This window comes from Panonychus citri, unplaced genomic scaffold (assembly GCF_014898815.1).
Source record: "Panonychus citri isolate SS breed McGregor unplaced genomic scaffold, ASM1489881v1 Contig00143, whole genome shotgun sequence".
NCBI classification, from domain to species: Eukaryota; Metazoa; Arthropoda; class Arachnida; order Trombidiformes; family Tetranychidae; genus Panonychus; species Panonychus citri.
This window is the reverse complement of record NW_026515548.1, coordinates 384,956-406,673: the sequence shown is the minus strand read 5'-3', so window position 1 is coordinate 406,673 and position 21,718 is coordinate 384,956. Positions and strand designations below refer to the sequence as shown.

Here is a 21,718-nt window from a genome sequence, read left to right as displayed (position 1 = left end):
AATTTGATGTTTCTGTTAATTTCTGAGACAAAACATTAGATGAATACATTGATATGTTTACAATCAACTCGATGATAAAAAAATCTATTATTAATCAATTCACTATGACGATTTTGATTATCTATTGTTGAATGGCTGATTATCAAATAAAGAGGTAAAAAGTAATCAGTAAATTGTGATAGCGAATTGAAAAGGTTCACTTGAGCAATTTAAACATTTAAACAGAATCATTAGCTTGTAGAATCAAAAAGTTTATTAATTAAAACACTTACAATATAAATGTTGAAACAAAAAGTGAATATAATTGTTGTTAGTTCGCAATTGTTCAATTAATTAACGATATTGTTTATAATGTAAGCAAAGAGCACGAATAGAAATCGTCAGTAGTAACAGGAAGGAAACTAGGAAATGGATGATGAGGATGATGAAAGGATGATGCAAGTATCGTTAGTGAATAAGTTACCGAGTTTAATGTTTAATGAGAGAAGAAAAATCGATTAACTAATTACGATCATGTATTTATATTTGCATATGAGATTGACACTAAACAGTTAATGAATCAAATTCGATGCTTAAGTATCATGAGAATCACCAAATTTAATGTTCGAACACAAATTTGAGTTATTAAAAGATGAAGATGATCAGAATGATGAAGATGAAAAGTCTCAAGTGAAAAATGATCAACACAGAGACTTAATTGTCTTCAATTAACTCACTGAATTATCATTTGAATGGGTTGGTTTTAAGATGAAAAAGGTGAAAGATGAAAAAAAGAATAAGAAAGAAGAGAAAGAGAAAGAGAAAGAGAGAAAGGAAGACAAAAGATGATAAAAGAGATGAAGATGATTAAGACAAATGTATAACAAAAGGTTTCGATTGAAAACAAGATTAGAAAAAAAAGAGAAGAAAAAACCGTTAAGGTTTGTCTCTTTTCGAAGGCGTTTTCTTGATCCCCAATCGATCATCATTTTCATCTCATCCTCATCCTCATCATCTTCACTTTCAGCATTAAACATTTGATAGTTTCGTTGGTCGAGTAAAAACTCAAACGATTTTGATTGTTAATTACATTTGGTGATCAACAAGTGAACGTCCATTTGTTTGCCTGTTAACTTACAATCTAATTCTGTGTCTTTTTGTTTAATATCAACAACTGATTAGTTTTTATGCCATCGCCATGATGATTTATTCCAATCAAATCGGATTAGAATACATTAAGGTGAGTTTAATTAATTTCCATTGATTATAATCTATTGAAACGATTCGATACCAGTGAGACTTGAAGAAGTGTCGGTTTACTTTTAGTGATTCTTATCGAAGTTCGTAAAGTTCTGAATGCTCTCGAATCGATCATTAGTTCTTATTTTAGTATTTAGAAAATAATAATATTGATTAACGATCGTCAATCTAACAAAGGAATCACTAATTAAAATGATAGTCTTATTAACGAAAATTAATGTTCAAGCTTTTTAATTAATCATCAACTTGAATTAATTGATTTTGTTTTTGTCGTTACTAAATTGATCACAAACTAGTTCTTAAGAATTAGTAACAATTAGTTGAATGAAAGAATCACCATAATCGGTTGAATAACAATCAGTTTTTGATTAAGAAGAGCCAAAAACGTTATAAAGATTACAAGTTAATCTAATGAATTGAAAAATTAGATTTTATTTGATTTTAATTGTTTAAAACTGTACTTCTGAGTTTAATTTAGCTCCTTTCTAATCAAGGGACAATTAAGAAATAGAAACAATCGATTGACAATGGTTGGTGTAGGCAGGTAAGTCCTCACAATCAATAGAAATCAATTTGAGTGAACAAAATATCAACAATTAAGGCCAAAAGAAACTAAATCAAGAAATAAAGATGAGCCTGAATTTGCTAACAAGCCAATAAAACATTTGCTGATTAACAATCACAACACAACCTCATAAACTAATTGTAATTTTATCATCCTTACACATCTTAGGTCCTATTAATTGTGTCGACAATTAATTTGATCGGTTCCATTGGTTCAATTCAATCGTCTCTTGAGGTTGAACTGATGCCTGGAGTGACAAGTCCGATCGGAGGTAAACCGACCAGGGGATTGGAAAACCAAGTTTCCTATGAAAATGGAGGCAAAAACGATGAAGCATTTCTCAAGCTTCTAGAAGAGGTGAGTCTCACAATCAACAAATGATTGATACACTTCGATATCAAACCAAAGAGTTATTAATAATCGCTCAATTAATGCCAATAATCAGCAATTTAATGAGCCATTGATCAAGTTAACTGTTCTCATAGTGGATTATTGGTGAAACAATGACTTAGTAAGGCCTCAAATCTCCAATTTTTTTAAGAGAAAATGATTTTTCTATTGAGATCATTTCGATGAAAATAAAACTTTCATCATTATTTTTTACTTTCATTTTGATAATTTTCTTCTCATGTCCGCACTTTCAGCACTTTCCATGTATGAGTTAGTATCTAAACGAAGCGTGAAATGGTTTAAGCGATAGACACGATGAGAAGATGATTATTGCAGAACATTTTCTTGCCTTTAGGTGTGAACAATGGAGATTCATTGATTAATCCACTTGTTAAGTCTGATGATTAACAATTTAAGTGAAAATGTAAACCTTCATTTTGCTCGAAATGAAAATTTCTTTTATTGTCAACAACCAATCAAACGACTGGTCAATGACTTTCTTCATCTCAGTCAACTAATAGATTTCGTTTTAATCTGAATTAGAATTAGAAAAATTAATTCATGTATTTTTTTCATTATTTTCATTCGTTTTAGGGGTTTAATGTTTACGAGAAATTAAAGATTCCTGGACTAGCGGAAGCGGATGATCTCTTGTATGATTATTCAGAGAAAGAAAAAGGATCTCGAATATTTTTCCCTGATTTTCCTGATATTCCGGAAATACCAATGACTAAGAATGAAACGAATGATGAAAAGGCTAAGCAATTGAAAGAAGACGATGAAGAAAGTGATCTTGGAGATGAAGGAGAAGATGACGAAACTGAAGATGATGATGGAGATGATGAAGAAAAAAAAGATGAAGGTGAGCATGGTAAAAGTCGCAGCACTACGATAGGTAATGGGAGAGATATTCATGGTAAAAGTGACAAAGGAACAGCGGTCAAGTTGCCAGTTGATCCCGATGCCGCTAAAATGCTGGATAAAGAGACTCCGTTCATCTCCCATAGGATAAATGTCTCGGCTGAAAAAGTTCCCAAGATCATGAACGTTGAAACGGTCAATTCCAAAAAGAACGCCGGAAACCTAAACCGTAATTACAATTCGATTGGGAATAAAGCTGAACTCAGAGATCCTAAGATAGTTTTACTTTCTTATGGGGTAGAAATCAAGGAAAACCTAAATCACTTCGACCCTTAAGCAAAGATGAACTGCGACAAGCGATGTACCAACATGAGCAACAAGATAAAATTCGCAACAATCGACAGAAATACAATGAAATTTATAACGAAAGACGCAAACCACAAGAGCCTGGCCATCAATGGAAACCACCTTCGAGCTCTCCTCCTCCATGGACAGTCTCAAATCATAAGAATCTAAAAGATGGTTGGCACAGTGGACAACCGAATGTTGGTCAATACAACGACCAATCCTCGAAACACCAACAGCAACAACACAAACCTCGAGGAGTTGTGATGGACAATAGCAAGAGTTTCAACTCTTTACTTGGAAACGATGATAATGATTATCATCGAATTGTTGTTCCATCCTCTCCAAACGAAATTAATGACCAGCCTTCTTCTTCTTTACCAATTAAACAATCAAATATAAAGAGTAATGATAAAGACTTTTTCGAAGAGCACATATTAGCATTAAGATCACGTCGACATCGAGGTAAACGACAGGTCATTGGAACTTCTTCTCATCCATCTGGCCAATACTTGACCCAAGCATCTCCTAGCCCCTTAGGACTAGCTGGACTTTACGAAGGTCCAATGGTTATGCCATTGAGTCCGAATGTAAATGTTTTCGATGAGCTCTATCGTCGTTTATTGCTACAACAATTAGTGTCTGATGAAGGTCAACCTTTGGCCTTTGTTGAAGAAAACAGTTACTTCATTCCCGAAGGTATTTCATCTCCATCCCTTTCTCCACCGACCTCGTCTCTACATGAGCACTTATCATCTCGGCCTTATCATCCTTCATCTTCTTCACCTTCTACTTCAGCAGCTACTTCGATTTCATCTTCACGACCTTTGAAGGCTCCTGGTTATTGTGTTCATGGTTATCCAGGTCAACCATATTCCTGTCGAAATTCATTTAATCGTTATGTCTCTCCAATAGTTCATAAGCCAGGAGTTGATGAACCAAAAAGACTTCGTGATATTTACTTAAATTATCTCGATTCTTCAGTAAATCATCAACAACATCCAACTGGCCATCATTCTCACTCTCATCCTTTTCATCATTATTATCATCATTCTCATCAAGCTCTTCATCCATCCTCATCTCAATTTCTCTCTTCAAATAAACCTTTAAACAATCATCATTATCATCATTCATCTGATTTCGATCATGCAATGAGTTTAATTCCTGATGAAGCAGTTACTTTTTTCCAACCTTACAGTTCGTTCACTTTACAACCTCATCCTAAATCATTCGAGACTTTAGATCCAATTAGCCTGACCCAATATCGCGATTTGGTTAACAATCTTCACAATCAAGTGGGTCTTGGTAATCCATCAATTATGTCCACAGATATCGACCTGCCTTCAACACTCCATTCCAAAATGATCTCACAATTCAATCCCGTTGCTGCTCGTGTGGCTTCATCCAATTCCGCCTCTAAATTTGGCCATTTATCTTTCCGTCCAAATTCAAAATCGTCATCAACCTTTTCACCCTCAGATTCAGTTGGATCCTTACAAGAAAAACTCTCAACCCTAATGATGTCTCATGGAAAAAATAAAAAGATCAGCAATTTATTTGGAAAGAAAAAGTTATTTGGAAGTAAAATCGATTCGAGGCTCATTCAATTAATGAATAAATTGTCAGAGGAAAGGTCAAAAAAATCTCGTGAAATAGAACATTCAACAGGAAAGATCATCAGACGAAGTTCTGGACATTTCGATCACAATTCGAACAATCAATTCAACGATAAACACAATTATCCATTTCCATCAACATCAGAAAAATCAACACTAAACTTAACATCAATTCTTACATCAGAATCAAATCAATCAATGGTAATTGATCAACCTGAAGTGAAAGGTGATCAGAGGTTGATTAACATTAACAGCACTCTGGAGACATGAACTAATCAGACACCAGAACAAATGAATTAATTATCCATCGACAAGACCATCGCCATTTTGCCAATTAACTAATCAATAAGAAATCAACGAATCATTGCTACTTTTTTTACTATTAATTAATTATTAACCAATTGATTGTTATAATACTCGATTCACTTAATTAATAAACATGAAAACCTTTTTCATCTTGTAAATATTTTATTGGAAAATAATTATCACACTTGAAATACTTGTTGATATAAAATCACTCGACGAATCAAACGTATTAATTAGTTAATTGAATTCGACTGAAAGAATAAGGAAAAGGAATCGTGTCGATTACTCAATTTAAAGATACAACTAATCAAAGAGACTTGAAATTAAATCTCATTGATAAAGAAAAAGGCAGAAATTAAATTGTTGCTGAAGAAGCAAAAAATATAAATGATACAATCTAATTAGGAAATGTTATAAATCATAAAATCAATTTTCAGACTAAATCTCAATTTAAGTTATTGTAATTGTTTGGATTATTTCGGTGGTGTTGATTATTGGAAACTACAAACGAGAATAATGAGCCTAAAGAGAGAAATGAGATTAATTAGATGAATGAAATTAACGAGAATTAAAAAAAGAAAAAGAGTTGATATTGTGTCCCCTTGATGTCGCTACATTTGCATGGAAAAAGGGGAAGTGAATCGGTTGGTCGAGGGGAAAGAAGAGAGACTAAGGTAACACTTTGAGAGATTGAGATGTTTTTATTTTCTGTCTTTTGGCCAACTGTTAATTCACTTGGTGTTTCATTGGTATTTTCGGCAAGTGTAGCGGTCACAATTCGGAGCGACTTTTAATCAGTGACCATGTCCTCAGACCTTCGTCACCGACCTGTGAAAGATCAAAGTGAAGATGATGATGATGAGAAAATGACTGACAAGGTATTTATTTCTTTTCTCTTATTGATTTTTCTCTTTTACAATCCTTCAGTTTTCTCGATATTTTCATCGATTCTCACAAGATTCCAAAATTTTTTCGACAAAAATCTCTTTTTCTCTATTCTTATTGCTCCAATTTACTGAAATATTTAATATTCGATGATTTTTATGTTGATATCTAATACATTTTCATTCCTTTGTCTTTGTCTCTGTTTTTGTTTATGTTTACAAGAAGCTTCTTGACAGGCAGAGTTCTCTCGATGGCGTTGACTCGGAAGAAGAGAAAATAGTTGAAGAACTATTAAAAAAGGATGATTATCTCAAATCATTGTCTCAGCCACAGGATAAAACTAATCCAATCATAGAAACATGTTTGGCTTATTTTCCATCAAAATTTCGAAATTCAATTGTCCGATCAATATTCACAATCTTTATGGTCGCTGGATTTGGTTTACTAATTTATGCTGGACCTTTGGCTCTCATTTTAATTGTAAGAATTTCTGTTAAAATTTATTTATCATTCTAATCATGGTGCATGATAAGCTAACGGGCTGATCAAATGATTTACTATTTATAATTGATTGTCATAACATACTCATTATGCACCTTTGATACCCTGAACTCACACATCAATTTATCAAACTTTTGCAAGCAATTAATACCAATGGTTGATCAGCTGTGTTTAATTAGATCAATTTATTTATCTCTCATCTTCTTCATTCGTTCTTCTCTCTTCCAACTAAAAGACATTAATTGTTCAAGTTAAATGCTTTCAAGAAATTATCTCTGTTGGCTATGCTGTTTATCGAGTACATGGATTACCCTGGTTCAGATCTCTCTCTTGGTACTTTCTCTTGACATCCAATTATTTCCTATTTGGACCCAGTTTTATCCATTATTTTGCTGTTCTCTTGCAACGGCCTGTAAGTATTTAGATGAACTAATTAACTAATTAAAGATCAATTCATGAACCTTTTACCAATCAATTTCTCCAATACAGAATTTCATGGCCATACTAGTCACTTACCATAAATTTATCTCATTTTGTTTATACATCACTGGATTCGTTTGGTTTGTTTTGAGTCTCAAAAAGCGTTATTATATGCGACAATTTTCATTGGTAAATTAAATTAGTCATAACAATTTGTTATTAAGTCTCTCAAGTCAATTAACATTTCAATATCGTTCTGTGTATCTTCATTTCCACAGTTTGCTTGGACTCATGTTACTCTTTTAATCGTAGTTACTCAATCATATTTCATTATATCCAATATGTTTGAAGGATTGATATGGTTCATCGTGCCCGTTTCCATGATCATATGTAACGATGTTATGGCCTATTTATTTGGTTTCTTCTTTGGCCGTACACCTTTGATTAAGCTCTCGCCCAAGAAAACATGGGAAGGATTCATCGGTGGTGGTATAGCAACTGTCATTCTCGGTCTACTGGTGATTATTTATCCCTTCATTCACTTGTTAATTAATTGCAATTATTTATATTCCATCATATTTTGTCTTTTCTATTTTACAGTTCTCTCATTTTATGTGCCAATTTGAATACTTTGTCTGTCCCATCAGATATTCCGAAGATCTTGAGAAAACCGTGATGACCTGTAATCCATCGCCATTGTTTCAGCTTAGCGAATACGAGTTACCACGAAATTTCAGTGTTCTTCTCAGACTGGTAATTAGAAAAAGATTCATTTCTTCACTCATTCATTACCTTTTCTTCTTCTGGTGAAATTTTATCCGAAGACTTTAATTTACAACTAGATGTGGATTAAGTTGATGAAATTTAGAGTTTATGTCAAAAAAGATGACAGAAAAAAAACCTTGGTATCTTAGTTACAGGAAGTAACATGGATGCTCTCATCTTTCTTGAATCCTTGTTAGTTGATTTATTTATGTAACTAACTCATGACAGTTACGTTACATTCACCATCTCTATAGAAACGAATGATGATCTCAAAGTCATAAGAAATCTGTACAAAAGGAACCTTGAAATTGAATCAAGAGAAGTCTTAAAAGTTGAGATGGAAGAGTAAAGAGAAAACTGATGAATGTACAGTCAAACTCAATAATTTCGTTGACCAATTAACATTCTTCTTGAAATTGTCACGAATCAATCATACTCTCTCTCTCTCTCTCTCTCTCTCTCTCTCTCTCTCTGAACTAATGAAAATGATTCCATTTCATTCAGTCGATATGAGAGCAGTTGATTATTTGTTTCTCATTTTCATCCTGCAAATGCTATTCTTATAATTCGGGTCTGTTTCCTTTTGCTTTTCCTGTTCTATTTTGATTTGCATTAATTGTTTACTGATCGTATTAACAATCGCTGTGAAACCTTTTCGAGAACAGTCTCGAACATTTCTAATAGTGGTTACTAGGTAAATAGAAATCTAAGAATAACAGGATACAAAATTTATCATCTCTCTTTCTGATTATCTACTTTCAAATGTGAAACCTTTTCTATCATCATCATCATTGATTATCTCTATTTGAGATTATTTCAATTTCTCATGAATTACATCTTCATGATATGAACTCAGGCAATAAAAGCTCTGAAAACGTAATTAACTAATGAATTTTATTAATAATTTGATTTTTCATTAGCCTTTTGAGGTTTTCTGACTATTCACTGAATTTAGGTGAACAATTCGTTAAGTCAAATTTAACTTTTCGCAAGATCATTGACAGATTTTAATTTAATTGTTGATTATTTGACTTTTCATGATTGACTTTTGCTTATTTATTATGAAAAATTGTTATTTTTTGATTAACTGTTTGCAAGGTTCTTAGAAAATCGCCAATTGTTTAACTACTGTGAAAGACAATCAGCTAATTAATGGAATTTCATTTCCCCTTCGAACCTCATTAATTATTTCCATCATTCAACTAAATCTAATTGTGAACATTATTTAATTCTTTTCTATTTTTTTCTTTGCAGTTACATATTCCTCGAACTATAAAACTTTATCCATTCGTGTTGCATTCGTTTTCTTTGTCTTTGTTCAGCTCAATCATCGGACCTTTCGGCGGTTTCTTTGCCAGTGGATTCAAACGAGCTTTCAAAATCAAAGACTTTGGCGATGTGATTCCAGGTCACGGCGGAATCATGGATCGATTCGATTGCCAATTCTTAATGGCCACTTTCGTTAATGTTTACATTTCTAGTTTCATTGCTGCTCCAAATCTACAATCAGTTATCTTGCAAGTTAATTCCCTCGAACCCGAACATCAGATCGAGCTTTATAATATCCTGAGAGAATCTTTGACCTCTAGAGGTTTCATCTTGTAATGATTGTCCTTTTGTCGACTTCTCTCTTTCGCCATTTCTCATCATTTCTGCTCCCTTTTTCATGCGGCTTTCACCTTTATTTCAAAATTCTGAAATTAACCAACACCAATTTTATTCAGATTTAATTATCTGTACGATGATTAAATCCACCAGCAACATTACCACAAGTCACCAGCATCATCATGAAAACCATTCGCTCATCTATCATCTTTAATCTCTTTCCTTCTCATCAATTATCTACCAATCAATCAGGTCACTTTCAGCAATTAAAGTTGATTCAATTCCAAGCCAATCTTCATGGATTCTAAGATTATCTCCATTATCTTCGTCTTCACAAATCGTCATTTACATTATCGACCACACTGAATAATCTTGATTGTTATCCCGAATCATGTAACAATCAGTTTAATCATCGTAAATAATTGATTCATTTCAAGAAAAGTTCAAACAATCAATTGGAAACTCTCAGTTGGACTCGAAAAATTTCTCACGAATTCTACCAAGTCAACTAGCGGAATCAACGGAATTGACATTTCGTTCTTATATTTTCTTTTCTTTAAATTGTTTTTTTCGATTTATTAACTTTTATTTTTTTGTACAAAACTCGATTTTCTTTTCGCTTGCGATTCCAGAGACTCAGAAAACAAAATATTCAATTGGAAAATTTGAACAATCAAATAGACGAAAAGTCAAAATTTCAATCATTATCAATCCAATTACTTCATCAACATAATTCCAAAGGTCAAACAATAAAACGATTTCTTCAAAAATGAACCAGTTTATCGTCTAATCAAAATTAGATTTTAACAGTTATTTAAAATATCAACCGAGGATTTAGAAATAATTAAGTCACAATTAGACTCTCCATCTAATCAATCAACTTAACCGAACAGTTTCTTCAAGCAATAAAACTCATCGAAATTTTATGTTATTTCTCATTCAATTGTCCACGAGAATTGAATTTCATTGTCTTCACCTCTATTTGGCTAATTAGTAGGTAATTAATTTTGATTCGTTAAAAATCCAACGGGATCAAACTAACATTACCAAAGTTGCTTTTAATGTTCCCTTTTTTGCCAAAGTTAACTAACACATATCCTGTTATGCCGTTGGCAAGAAAACACAATTGACTTTGTTATCACAATTATTTAATTTTTTTAGTGATGATGAAAATAAAAAAGAAATTAGAAAATTTTATGGTTTTGTTATGTTCCATTTTTTGTTTTGGTTCGCCTTCTTTTCTTCTTGAAGATCACATCCTTTTTTATTCTTCTCCTTCCTCAATCTTTGGCGCCAAGTAGTATCTTATGTAACCAATTTCATCGTCATCATCATCGTGAATCATGTATTCAACAACTAGAGGTAATTGATGATAAAAGCGGGAGAAAGAAAAAATGGAGTTTAGGATTAACTGAGGCGTTTAAGGTCATTTGATGCGTTTAAAAAGACTTACCTAATGGAACATCTTTCGACAATGAGAGGGACACTTGAGGTGAGAGAGCAGTTGCTCTGGCGAAATGATTGAGATACTTGAGGGCAAATGAGAGAATAATCGGTTCTTCAACTTTAACTGAAACCGTTTCTTCGGGTTTATCAGCCGATGCTGTTTGGTTGAGTTTCACTGTTCCAGATCCCAAGTCTCCAGTAGTCGAGAATCGAATTCCATCTTTAGCTGCTGAGATGGTAACTGAGTCCCCGATCTGGGAAAGGTCACGACAAATTCTTTGGAATTTATGAGAAGGTAAAAGAGCCTTTACACTGTAGTCGGTTTCCTATTGAAGATAAAAGGTAAGGGAACAAGAAAAGAAAGATTGTTAAGTGTTGAGTTAGTAAGAGGAAAGAGATGATAAAATTAGCGCCAAACAGAACAAAGCTTTGAGCGGGAGCGAATTTATCTTACCGGGATACCAAGATATTCGGAATCAAGATTCATCAGTTTAATTTCATACTCCCATTTTTCAGCTTCATTTTTGGTTTCGAAAATAAGAGTTATTTTATCGGCATCATCGGGAGCTTTAATGGTAATTACATCATCATTACCAGCAGCCTTAACGATTTGAGCCAAACTAGAAAAAGTAAAAAGAGACAAAAATTTAAAAAATTAAGAAAACCGATGGAATGAAAAATCAAGAAGAAAAAACGAATAGAACAACACAGTAGAATAGAATATGAAAATTGTTCTTTTTAACAAAAAAGAAAAGAACAAAAAAGAGATTGAAATACAGAGAAAAGGGAAGAAAATGAGGAGAATGGAGGAAATGAGGCCCAGAGAAAAGATGACACAGAGGAAAAGGGAACACGAATCTTACCTTGCCAAGTTCATTCCGAGTGTTAAATTACGATCACAACGATATTTATCAAAACCTTCTGATTTCAACTGGACTGAGACAAGAGAGACATGAGAAGTGTCCATGGCTTGGAGAGACATTCCCGTAGTGGAGCAATCCCATGAAGCTTCCGAAACCAAGTCTTTGATGGCTTCAAGAATTCGTTTTATGATAAAACCACGGATCATTCGACCTTCAAACATTTTCGATTTAATTGTTTTAAGAACAAACTAATTAATTAAAAATTGAAATTAACCAAATTTAGAAGACTCAAAGTGAGAGATTAAAATGACACAATGAAGAGAAATGAAGTGAGAGCAAGTGAACAACAAAGAGGAAGAAATGAAATCGCGCCTAACAAACGACGTAAATGAAGAAACTACTTAGCAACAGAGCAAAAGTAGATGGCGATAGAAAAGACAAGCGGTAAAAACGAACCATTTGTATGCTAATTGCTATTAATTGATCGGAAATTTGATGAATCGAATCAAATTGTGAATCAAATTGTGAAGACGAACTTCTTTCATTTCATTTGGTTGCAAAATTTTCTTCTTTTCATTATTGGTAAAGTTTTTGGGAGAAAATCAAAAATTTCTTGGAATTTGAAAAGATTTTAGTTGATTGAAGTTCTTTCATGTGATTTAAATTTTGATCATTTTCATTTAATTCAATTCAATTGAGTCCAAGAGATTATCTTTTCTTTTGATTGATTAGTTTCTACAATTTAAATTGTCGATCGAAACACATGAAGAATCTCAATTAGACGAAAGTCCCTAAAGTCACGTGAAGAATTTTTCTTTTTCAAATTTTCAGTTCAACTGATTTTCTATTTCAACTTTTGTTTATTTTGTGATTTATTCTTTGTTAATTTTTCATTTATTTAAAGCTCATTCCAAAGGTAAGTTTCTGTTCAGTTATATTAATCTACTTGTGTCCCTGTCAAAGAGTAAGGAACTTCTTTACTCTTTAGTTCCCATTTGTTGTTCTCTTTTTGTCTTTCGTCTCAAACCTGATGCAATCTTCAGGTTGCCATTGGAAATACATTGAATTTTCTAGAGACTCTTTCAGAATGTTTGATTATATCGCTTTTTGTTTCGATTTTTAGGTCAAAGAGAGAAAATGGGCAAGGTTACGAGGCGAAAGGCGCCTGGTGCTGTTATCAAAAAGGAAGCGAAGGATATTGTAGATGAGCCTGTGGTTAAAAGAAGCAAACGGAACCATATTGCTGTGAAAGATGAAGGTGATGAAGTTGATGAAGTAACAACAAAGACACAAAGTAAAGAAAGTTGGAGACCCAAGAATTGGCCTGAAGCTTACGAGAACGTAAAGAAAATGATGGAAGGAGTTGTTGCTCCGGTTGAATCACTGCCCTGGTTTCAGTCTAAAGATCCGAAAAAAACTAAACCACTGGAAAGATTTCGTATCTTAGTTGCTCTAATTTTATCAAGTCGAACCAAAGATGAACCGCTTCTCAAAGCTTGGAATGCTCTTTGTGAAGAAGGACTTTCGATCGACTGGATCTTGGAGAAAGATCAGGATGAAATCGCAAATCTTATCAAATCTTGCAGTTTCTACAAACAGAAAGCAAATCACATCAAACAAACCGCCGCCATTTTGAAGGAAGAGCACGGCGGAGATACTCCAGATACCTTGAAAGAGCTGAGTGACTTACCTGGAGTTGGTAGTAAAACGGCTGTTCTATTCCTTCAGTGTTGCTATGGAAAAGTCGAAGGCATCGGACCCGATGGATACATTGTCCGTGTTGTCAATCGTTTGTCTTGGGTTCCAAAGCCGGTCAACTGTCATACAAGAACTCGCACTCAACTGGAATCTTGGCTTCCAAAGGAAACGATGCTTGAATTCAATCGTCTCATCTCACGATTTGGACAAACAAAATGCAACGAAGACCCGAAGTGCGGTGAATGTCTAAACAACAAGATTTGTCAAGGAGCAAGAAAAACCAAAAAGTAATCGATCTCCTTAAGCTTTTACAATTGATCGAAAACTTAATGTTCAGTAAATGTTTAAGCTAAAGTTCAATTTTTTATGATGTTGTATGATTCCTGCCAGTTGATCTCAATTCATCCAAACATCGATCACCTTGAGCTCTTTTAACTCTCATTTCTGTTTAATAAAGACGATTCATAATTGATATTTTCTCCAAAGGAGCCATTTAAAATCATTTCAATTCTACTTCAAAATTTGAAGTTTAAATTTAGATCAATTATCTATAAAACATTCAAAGTTCCTTTTAATTTGAATGCAATCGATTAATAAACAAGAAGCGTCAAATTGGCGAAATTAATCAACAAGTTTGTTGGAAACAAAAGAAAATGAGATTGGAGATTAGAAAAAAGTCCCTGTCACGTGAATCAAATGTTTTCTATTCTCAACTTGTGATTCATAAGTTGATTTCTTCTCGTTTTCTTTGTTTAATTTGGCGTCAAATTGATTTTTTTTATTGTTTAATTTGTTAAACTCGATTGTTGAGGTAAGACTACTTGCTTTCATTCTGTTACAATTCATGTTTCAGTGTTTTCTCGGCTCCTTTCATAGTTGAGTTTGTTGGTTAACTTTTAAAATTTCTAATTGGATTTTTAATCTGTTGATTTGATATTCTAGATCATGCCAAGGAAGAGGGTGTCTAAAGTTAAGCAAAAGGCGAAAGGTGATGAGCCAGAAGAGAAAAAGGTCAAGAGAGAACATGTAACTGTCCAAGACGAGGGTGAGGCTAAGCCTGAAACTAAATCGCCCGGTTGGATTCCAGAGAATTGGCCTCAAACTTATGAGAATATTAAAATGATGATGGAAGGAGTTGTAGCTCCCCTGGAATCAATGCCCTGGTACATTGAAAATGACCCTTTGAATACCAAACCTGAGGAACGTTTTAGGATCTTAGTTGCCCTCATGTTATCCAGTCAGACTAAAGATGAACAAACTTTGAAAGTTTGGAATGAGCTTTGCGCGGATGGCCTATCAATCGAATGGGTACTCGCGAAATCAGATGCGGAACTATCAAAATGTATTCCAGTTAATTTTCGTAACACAAAATCATCAAACATAAGAAAAGTTGCAACTATTTTGAAAGAAAATTACAATGGAGATACTCCCGATAATGCTAAAGATTTGATCGACTTACCCGGTGTTGGTCCAAAAATGGCATATTTGTTTCTGCAAAGTTGTTACAAGAAATCAGATGGACTTGGAGTTGATGTGCATATGCATCGCCTTGCAAATCGACTTGGTTGGGTTCAAAAATCGACCAAAGATGCTGAAAAAACTCGCGTTGCATTAGAATCTTGGCTTTCAAAAGATCTGATTTATGAATTCAACCGTCTCATTCCTCGTTTCGGTCAAATGAAATGTACAGCTGATAAACCCAAATGCAAAGAATGTCTCAACAACTTGATTTGTCCATCAGCTGGTAAATGAATTTTACTAACCATCATCACAATTACTATTCATTAATATGATCTCTTACTAATATTTCCAATCATTTCTTCAAACATTTGAATTTTTCGCACCAAAGAATCGACCCACTCAGACGTATTCATCTTATTTGTTATTCCCTAATAAACTCACGTAATTCAATTTTAGATTTCGACAATCGATTGAAACGGCTAGTTTACTTACGAATGGCACCAATTGATTGTTGTCTAGATCTTCAACCACAATCAATAAATGGCGATGATACAAATCAAACTTGTTCATCTTGAAATGATAAAGATAAATTAGCTCAAAATTCATGTGATTGGATTGTTAACAAATTTCTTGAATTGGTTCACTTAAATATTGATAAAGTTAAATCATTAACGAGAATCAGTTCAATCGCTAATCTCAATCAACTATGAACTGAACTCGAGATAAATCAACTATTCTATTAGCTGAAATTCCGAGAAAAAATCGCCCGAATCCTCGTAATTGATTAACTATTGTCAATGGATGTAAAAAGATGATCGAAAATTGGATATTCTAATTAGCAAGTAATCGTTTTTGATAATTAACTTATCGTTATTTAATTAGCAGAATTTACAGCCTAAAATTCACTCTAATTAACAACATGATCAGCGGATGGAGAGAATGATTAACAACAATCTATATTTCATTAGTAATCAAGTGACAATTAAGGTAAAAGCCAGAAAAAAATCAGGTTTGAACAGAAATCAGAAAAGCGAGACCTGAACAGGAATCAATTTCATCAGTTTAATCATCATGAATAATATAATATATTTAATACAATATATTTATAAAATTAGTTTGTAAATTGTTGCTCTTAGTATTGAATCACAATTTGGTTGTTAATTACAGTTAACTAATGATGATTAAGAAGAGATTCTTTCAACCATAAACTTAAAGTAGTCTAAAAGTACTGCGAGAGTTACAATTAGAGTTAATCATATTAACGAAAGTATCGGAAGGAAAAGTTAGTGCAAAATGAACAATTTAAATGAGCAATCAACTAATCATGTAGTCAAATTTATGCTTTTAATCAAAGTTAAAAATGACAAATCAAACAATCAGATTCTGAACGGATACCAAATTAGGAAAAGCCATAAGTCAATCAACTACGAAACAAAGTCGATCAACACAATTACCATAGTATGTTAATTGTATTTAAATCAAAGTCTCCCAATTAACTAATCAATAGTCAATTCATTTTGTAAGCATTTTAAATTGTGCATTTATTGAGTTGGTAAAGTTCAAATTGACGATTCGACTTTCGCCCTTCCCTTCAAACGACTTTAAACAAACAGCAACAATTAAACTGATTTAATTATTCAAATTAGTTATGATTGTTTTCCAAGTTTACTAAATGAACCATAAATTATAATTATCAATTAGAAATGAAAATTAAACCGTTATTTTTATTAGAAGATAAAACAAAATCGACGTTAGAACTTTTTTCCAACAACAATTCGTGATAAAGTTGTTATTTTGTTGCTTTAAGGTTCATTGAAATTCATCATTATCATCAACTAAATCAACTCAACCACACCTTTATGTATTAATAATGATGACAATCAAAGAGACATTATGATGAGAGAAGAGTCGATTTATGTGATCATGATTAACTTAATTGACATTGAGTTAATCACGTTAACGCATCACCAAGAGTCGTTACAAGTAACAAGTGAAAGGATAAATTGATGAAAATGTTCAACATCAAAACTAAATGATTGTCGTTGATTCACTTTCAACAATCTAATTAAAATTAGAAAGAGTAATCAATTTTTACTGATTAACCACAAAATACAATTTAACAAACAATTTACCCACACCTTTAATTCAATTTGGAAGATGATTGCGTTAACAGTTAATCGTTAATCGTTAATTGAACATTAATATTATACTTTGATTGTTTTCATCATGTTTTCTACAAATTAATACACGAATTGATTTTTGTTGTAAAAAAAACAATTTATTGTAACAAAATTTAACAGAAATCACCATTTAAACACCATTGGACAATTGATTAACTGAATGTGTTGAATTGAAATCATTGTGATTAAGATTTGATCTCAATTTAAAAAATGAATTATCACTGGACACAATTGAGTTGATAGATTTGTAAATATTTGATTGAGTTAATTGACAAATAAAAAGATAATAACTGTGTATGAATATGAAGAAAAAAGTGTCTTTTCTTTGGAGAACGAATTTTGATTGTGAAGGTCGACTTAAGATCATTTTGGCACGGTCAAGAAGCCACAATATGATGACGATAATGATGATGGATGAAGAGAGAAGAAAAAATGAAAAAGAAAGAAAGATGAAATTGAATGAGTAGAAAAAGGGTTTTAACACCGACGACATTTCATCATTAGTTATCATCAGAACTCATCATCGATTATTAATCGTTTGATTTAAACATTAAATGGATCAGCTGATGATTCAGTTGTGGTGCTTGTTGAAGCGGTTGATGATCCTAGACGAGTGCCAATGTTTCGGAAGATGTCACGAACACGGGGAAGTTGAAGTCGAGTCATGTCCATGTTGGGGAATAGTCGAAGATTTCGGAACCAAGGTCGATTTCCTTCTTTGTTCGCATCGGGAGATGAAGACGATGAACTTGGTTTAGCGGATGAAGATGATGGATCATCGGAGTCTCGGAAAGAATCAACATAAGATTTAATTGATGGTTGATTAAGGTAAGAGTACCATTGTTGAAGGTACTTGTATTGTTCAGGGTGAAGACCAGGATGTGCTTTCTGAAGATCAGCAAGATTGGAAGAGTCACCAGCACCAGAAGCACCAGAGGCACCAGGAGCACCAGGAGCACCAGAAGAACCAGAAGAACCAGGAGCTGGACCGTTCAAGCCTCCGGGTAGACCACCAACTAATCCAGGTAAACCTGAACCGGGGAGGGAACCATGTAATCCAGGAGCACCCATGACACCTTGAAGAGGACTGGGAAGGACTTGACCGTGAGCAGTTGAAGCAGAAGGATGAAGTTGACCGTTGGTGGAAGATGCAGCGGGAGTGAGTGGGTAAAGACCTAAAGAAGTTGGTCCACCGAGGAGGGGATAACCTTCACCTGATAAACCAGAAAGAGGGAAAGCAGGAAGATCAAAGGAACCTGAGGGAACAGCACCATTAGCACCATTCGAACCACTAGCAGTTAAAGCATCAATTTCATTCCAAAGGTGGGGATTCATTGACATGGGTGAACCTCGACCACCTTCATTGAACTCATTCAATCCAAGACCTGATTTCATACCCATAGCAAATGGTACTCGTGGTCGACCTGAAAATGGGAAAGCCGATGGCGACCAAAGACCAGGTCCGCCAGCGAGACCACGAATTGGGCCGAAATGACCTCCATTACCTGATAAGCCTCGCATCTCTCTATAAGGTCCATAAGGTCCTTCAAAAGGACCACCAGGTCCTCCTTGTCCAGGTCGGAAAGCTCGAAGTGGCCGCATTCCTGGTCGTCGGAAACCTCGACCATCATCTAATGGACCAGGAGTTGAAGAAGGTGAATTGTTTGCACCTGAGTCGATGGCTGATTCAACAACTTTATCAGCGGCCTTGAGTTCAGCATCAATATCAACATCATCATTACGATCTGATCTTTGTTGGCCAGAATTTGAATCTCGATTCATTTGTTGATTGTTGTTTGCAGATGAAACGACAGATCCTGGCGAACCTCCATTTCGACGACCATATTCAGCATAAGCCGATGAACTATTAGTAGCTTGGGTATCATTGAGCCCTGAACCTGATTCGCCATCTTTAATGAATCGAGAGTAAGAAAATCTTGGAACTGATTCAGCCAAATCCATGGTGGTTCCACCAGGGATCAAAGAAGCAATGGAAAACCCATTCCTTGAACTCTGAGGGAAAACCCAATGACCATTGACTGATGACCTTCTGAGTGGGCTGGATGGAAGAAGAGGAGACAAAAGTTCACTGGGTTCAGGGAAAAGATAGTTGACCAATCCAAGACGTTTAGTAATCGATGTATCATTAACCTTATCATCAGCTAATGAACAAGTACAAAGACAAAATAGAACAAAAAATTCACAGGAAATCCAGAAAACTGATCGATTCATGATGAATGATTGAAATTCACTTCGAAATGAACACAAATTAATAGAAAACAAAAAAACACTGAATCCTTTTGAAACAATTGATGATTTCCAATGAACTTTGGATAAACTGAAACAATCCTAATCAATGAGATGAACAATAATGTTTGTTGATGTTGGGAGACTTATGAATATATAACTTAATTTTCCTTCGAATTTCGATCTCTTTTTCTCTTGACTGTTCGATTGTCAAGCTACAACTGACAACAACAATGAGCATCAATCGCCTCTTCTTTCAAATCTTAATCCAATTCCAATCAACCTCCCCTTTCATCGATATCCTCCTTTTCTTACTTCTCTCTCGAGTTCCAAGTAAACTTTTACCTTTCCCTCCTTCCTGACACTTTCAGGCTCCTCATTCATCATCACGAATAATCCCTGAGCCCCTTTTTCACACCTTAATGGAAATCATGAAGATTCTGATTGTAGATCAACTTGTAACAGTAAAACAAGTAACCTAAATGGAGGCGATGGAGGAGGAGACGAGCGAATGGAAGGGGATTCGAGGGGCTAAAGTCTTTTGGACGGAAATTGTATCATTTTCTATTATTATTAACAAACGTGCGTAAGAATGAGAGAGAAAGAGGAGATAGAAAGTAAGATTATTATTATGATAAAAAGAAGCTCATTCAAGTGTAAAGTCGTTTTCTTCTTGAAAGAATAGTTTTTTTTTTGCTTCTAATCATCGACACCATCGCTTAGTATGAGCGTTATAATCAAATTAACATTGAAAGGGATCGCGATTCGAAGGAGGGTAAAGTAAGGACAGGTAAGGGTGTCAAAAATAAACTGAAAGTGATTCCAGGTAAGAGAAGAGAGAGAGAGAGAGAGACTGCTAAGGTAGACACAAAAGATGATTAAAATGATGATGTTTAGCATAAATTGTGTTCATCGTTTAGATGTGCGTGCGATATGATGTACGTTTGGTAACGAAAACACAATAAACGATAAATGTAACAACTAAATGAACGAGTAACTTTCTCTCTTTCTTTCTTTCTTTCTTTCTTTCTCTCTTAAATTATCATCACAATTATCGTTACCATTTATGATATTTCATAACGATTAATATGAAACATTAATACACGTATTAAATACAAAAAAGATCAACTTCTTGAGCTCTAATTGATAATTTGATTTGATCTCTTCTAATTTCATATCTCCACAAATCGTCTTGATTATTGATAATCAAATCACGTTAATTGTAGTTGAATTTGTCTCTTTATGTCATCAATATGTATTCATGTAAATGTACATGTAAATCTAATCAATATTGAAACAATCAACTAATTACCCATCATTACTTAACTGTCACTGTTGATGAAATACTAACACGTTAACATTTTCAAGTATTAATATTAATTGAAACAAATGATATTCATTAAATAATGACAATTAATAAGTACAATATGTAAACAAGATTAACATTATTAAAAATTAATCCATTGAATTGTAATCATCTCGTTTATTAACCTTGAGCTTGGTTGTTACCTTTTTGTGATTCAATTGATTGATTAAACAATTAGATTAAATTGTTAATTTAATATGATAGAAAATTTAATATTAAATTTGATAATGATAATTGTTTTTCCTTAATAGTTTAACTATTTAAAAGGTGATTGATTGATTGTTATTATCAAACAATCAAATTAAAGGTGTAACCAATAAAGACTCAACCAAAAAAGTTCAATATCGCCATTACGATTATCCTTTAATTAAATTACAATCAGTCAATAATCTGATGATGTATCGTTTTCAATCAAACTTTGATTAGTTAATTGTCTGTTTATTAACGATCATTATCTTAGCTCTATGAAGTAACTGATTGTTCAATTATGATAGTAAAAATTGAAATTCTGAGCAATCAATTGTTACTGAGAGATAATCATAATAATATCATTTTTCTGGATTAACTTTTACATGTTTATTAATCTACATGAAAAGATTATGCTTTTACATAATCTAGTTGATGATAATCAAAATTGTCTCAATGGTAATCGTGATAAATTGAATCAAATTAATCAGTCAAGTCAAAACTGAATTTAAAGTCCAACGAGCAAAATTGGACCATATGACTTGACCACAGAATTTTAATCAACAAGATAATTGTAGCAATTTATCTTCGACATATAATCATATATATGAACAATTGGAGGTAATTAAATTAATTTACCATTAATAATCCAATTGACTTCCACTACAAGGGATGACTATAATTAGTAAGTTAATTGTTGTCTGAAAATTGACTTGTTATCATCGGATGTTACAACAATCAATGAAGGGTTACAATAAAGGATACAGATAAAT

At 33.5% G+C, this 21,718-nt stretch overlaps 6 protein-coding genes across 7 annotated transcripts; 4 read left to right on the top strand and 2 right to left on the bottom strand.

The window, feature by feature from the left end:
* The first annotated feature begins 911 nt into the window (after window positions 1-911).
* Window positions 912-5,480, top strand: LOC128396111 (uncharacterized). Its single transcript, XM_053356635.1, is given in 4 exon segments — window positions 912-1,219; window positions 1,973-2,161; window positions 2,789-3,347; window positions 3,350-5,480. Coding segments are annotated over 4 exon segments (2,727 nt in total). The 5' UTR covers window positions 912-1,177; the 3' UTR covers window positions 5,287-5,480.
* Window positions 5,481-5,990: 510 nt separating this feature from the next.
* Window positions 5,991-10,272, top strand: LOC128396315 (phosphatidate cytidylyltransferase, photoreceptor-specific-like). 2 transcript variants are annotated; one of them, XM_053356887.1, is made up of 7 exons: window positions 5,991-6,200; window positions 6,433-6,687; window positions 6,944-7,120; window positions 7,198-7,317; window positions 7,407-7,646; window positions 7,729-7,881; window positions 9,148-10,272. In XM_053356887.1, the coding sequence occupies exons 1-7, from the start codon at window positions 6,126-6,128 to the stop codon at window positions 9,496-9,498; spliced, it is 1,371 nt and encodes a 456-aa protein (XP_053212862.1). In that variant the 5' UTR covers window positions 5,991-6,125; the 3' UTR covers window positions 9,499-10,272. The 2 variants fall into 2 exon arrangements, with proteins under 2 accessions (XP_053212862.1, XP_053212861.1); XM_053356886.1 differs by having other exon boundaries at window positions 5,993-6,200; window positions 6,430-6,687.
* A 357-nt stretch (window positions 10,273-10,629) lies between these two features.
* LOC128396318 (proliferating cell nuclear antigen-like) lies at window positions 10,630-12,175 on the bottom strand. Its single transcript, XM_053356890.1, has 4 exons — window positions 11,808-12,175; window positions 11,399-11,564; window positions 10,952-11,270; window positions 10,630-10,854 (listed from the first exon to the last, which is right to left on the bottom strand). Exons 1-4 carry the CDS (start codon window positions 12,026-12,028, stop codon window positions 10,763-10,765), a joined length of 798 nt encoding a protein of 265 aa, XP_053212865.1. The 5' UTR covers window positions 12,029-12,175; the 3' UTR covers window positions 10,630-10,762.
* A 390-nt stretch (window positions 12,176-12,565) lies between these two features.
* On the top strand, window positions 12,566-13,977 carry LOC128396316 (endonuclease III-like protein 1). The gene is made up of 2 exons (XM_053356888.1): window positions 12,566-12,723; window positions 12,931-13,977. Exon 2 carries the CDS (start codon window positions 12,945-12,947, stop codon window positions 13,794-13,796), a length of 852 nt encoding a protein of 283 aa, XP_053212863.1. The 5' UTR covers window positions 12,566-12,723; window positions 12,931-12,944; the 3' UTR covers window positions 13,797-13,977.
* Window positions 13,978-14,156: 179 nt separating this feature from the next.
* LOC128396317 (endonuclease III-like protein 1) lies at window positions 14,157-15,421 on the top strand. Its single transcript, XM_053356889.1, has 2 exons — window positions 14,157-14,316; window positions 14,448-15,421. Exon 2 carries the CDS (start codon window positions 14,451-14,453, stop codon window positions 15,255-15,257), a length of 807 nt encoding a protein of 268 aa, XP_053212864.1. The 5' UTR covers window positions 14,157-14,316; window positions 14,448-14,450; the 3' UTR covers window positions 15,258-15,421.
* A 1,562-nt stretch (window positions 15,422-16,983) lies between these two features.
* Window positions 16,984-19,793, bottom strand: LOC128396314 (collagen alpha-1(II) chain-like). Its single transcript, XM_053356885.1, has one exon. The coding sequence runs from the start codon at window positions 19,376-19,378 to the stop codon at window positions 17,690-17,692; it is 1,689 nt and encodes a 562-aa protein (XP_053212860.1). The 5' UTR covers window positions 19,379-19,793; the 3' UTR covers window positions 16,984-17,689.
* Between the last annotated feature and the right edge of the window lie 1,925 nt (window positions 19,794-21,718).

What these genes read in the sequence shown, in the direction of transcription:
- LOC128396315 (XM_053356886.1), top strand. Translation starts at nt 6,126, where the DNA reads ATGTCCTCAGACCTTCGTCACCGACCTGTGAAAGATCAAAGTGAAGAT. An exon ending in ATGAGAAAATGACTGACAAG is followed by an intron (nt 6,201 to 6,429) that starts GTATTTATTTCT and finishes TATGTTTACAAG; the next exon opens with AAGCTTCTTGACAGGCAGAG. An exon ending in TCAGTGTTCTTCTCAGACTG is followed by an intron (nt 7,882 to 9,147) that starts GTAATTAGAAAA and finishes TTTTCTTTGCAG; the next exon opens with TTACATATTCCTCGAACTAT.
- LOC128396318 (XM_053356890.1), bottom strand. Translation starts at nt 12,028, where the DNA reads ATGTTTGAAGGTCGAATGATCCGTGGTTTTATCATAAAACGAATTCTT. An exon ending in CTCGGAATGAACTTGGCAAG is followed by an intron (nt 11,565 to 11,807) that starts GTAAGATTCGTG and finishes TACTTTTTCTAG; the next exon opens with TTTGGCTCAAATCGTTAAGG. An exon ending in CCGAATATCTTGGTATCCCG is followed by an intron (nt 11,271 to 11,398) that starts GTAAGATAAATT and finishes TATCTTCAATAG; the next exon opens with GAAACCGACTACAGTGTAAA.
- LOC128396316 (XM_053356888.1), top strand. Translation starts at nt 12,945, where the DNA reads ATGGGCAAGGTTACGAGGCGAAAGGCGCCTGGTGCTGTTATCAAAAAG.
- LOC128396317 (XM_053356889.1), top strand. Translation starts at nt 14,451, where the DNA reads ATGCCAAGGAAGAGGGTGTCTAAAGTTAAGCAAAAGGCGAAAGGTGAT.
- LOC128396314 (XM_053356885.1), bottom strand. Translation starts at nt 19,378, where the DNA reads ATGAATCGATCAGTTTTCTGGATTTCCTGTGAATTTTTTGTTCTATTT.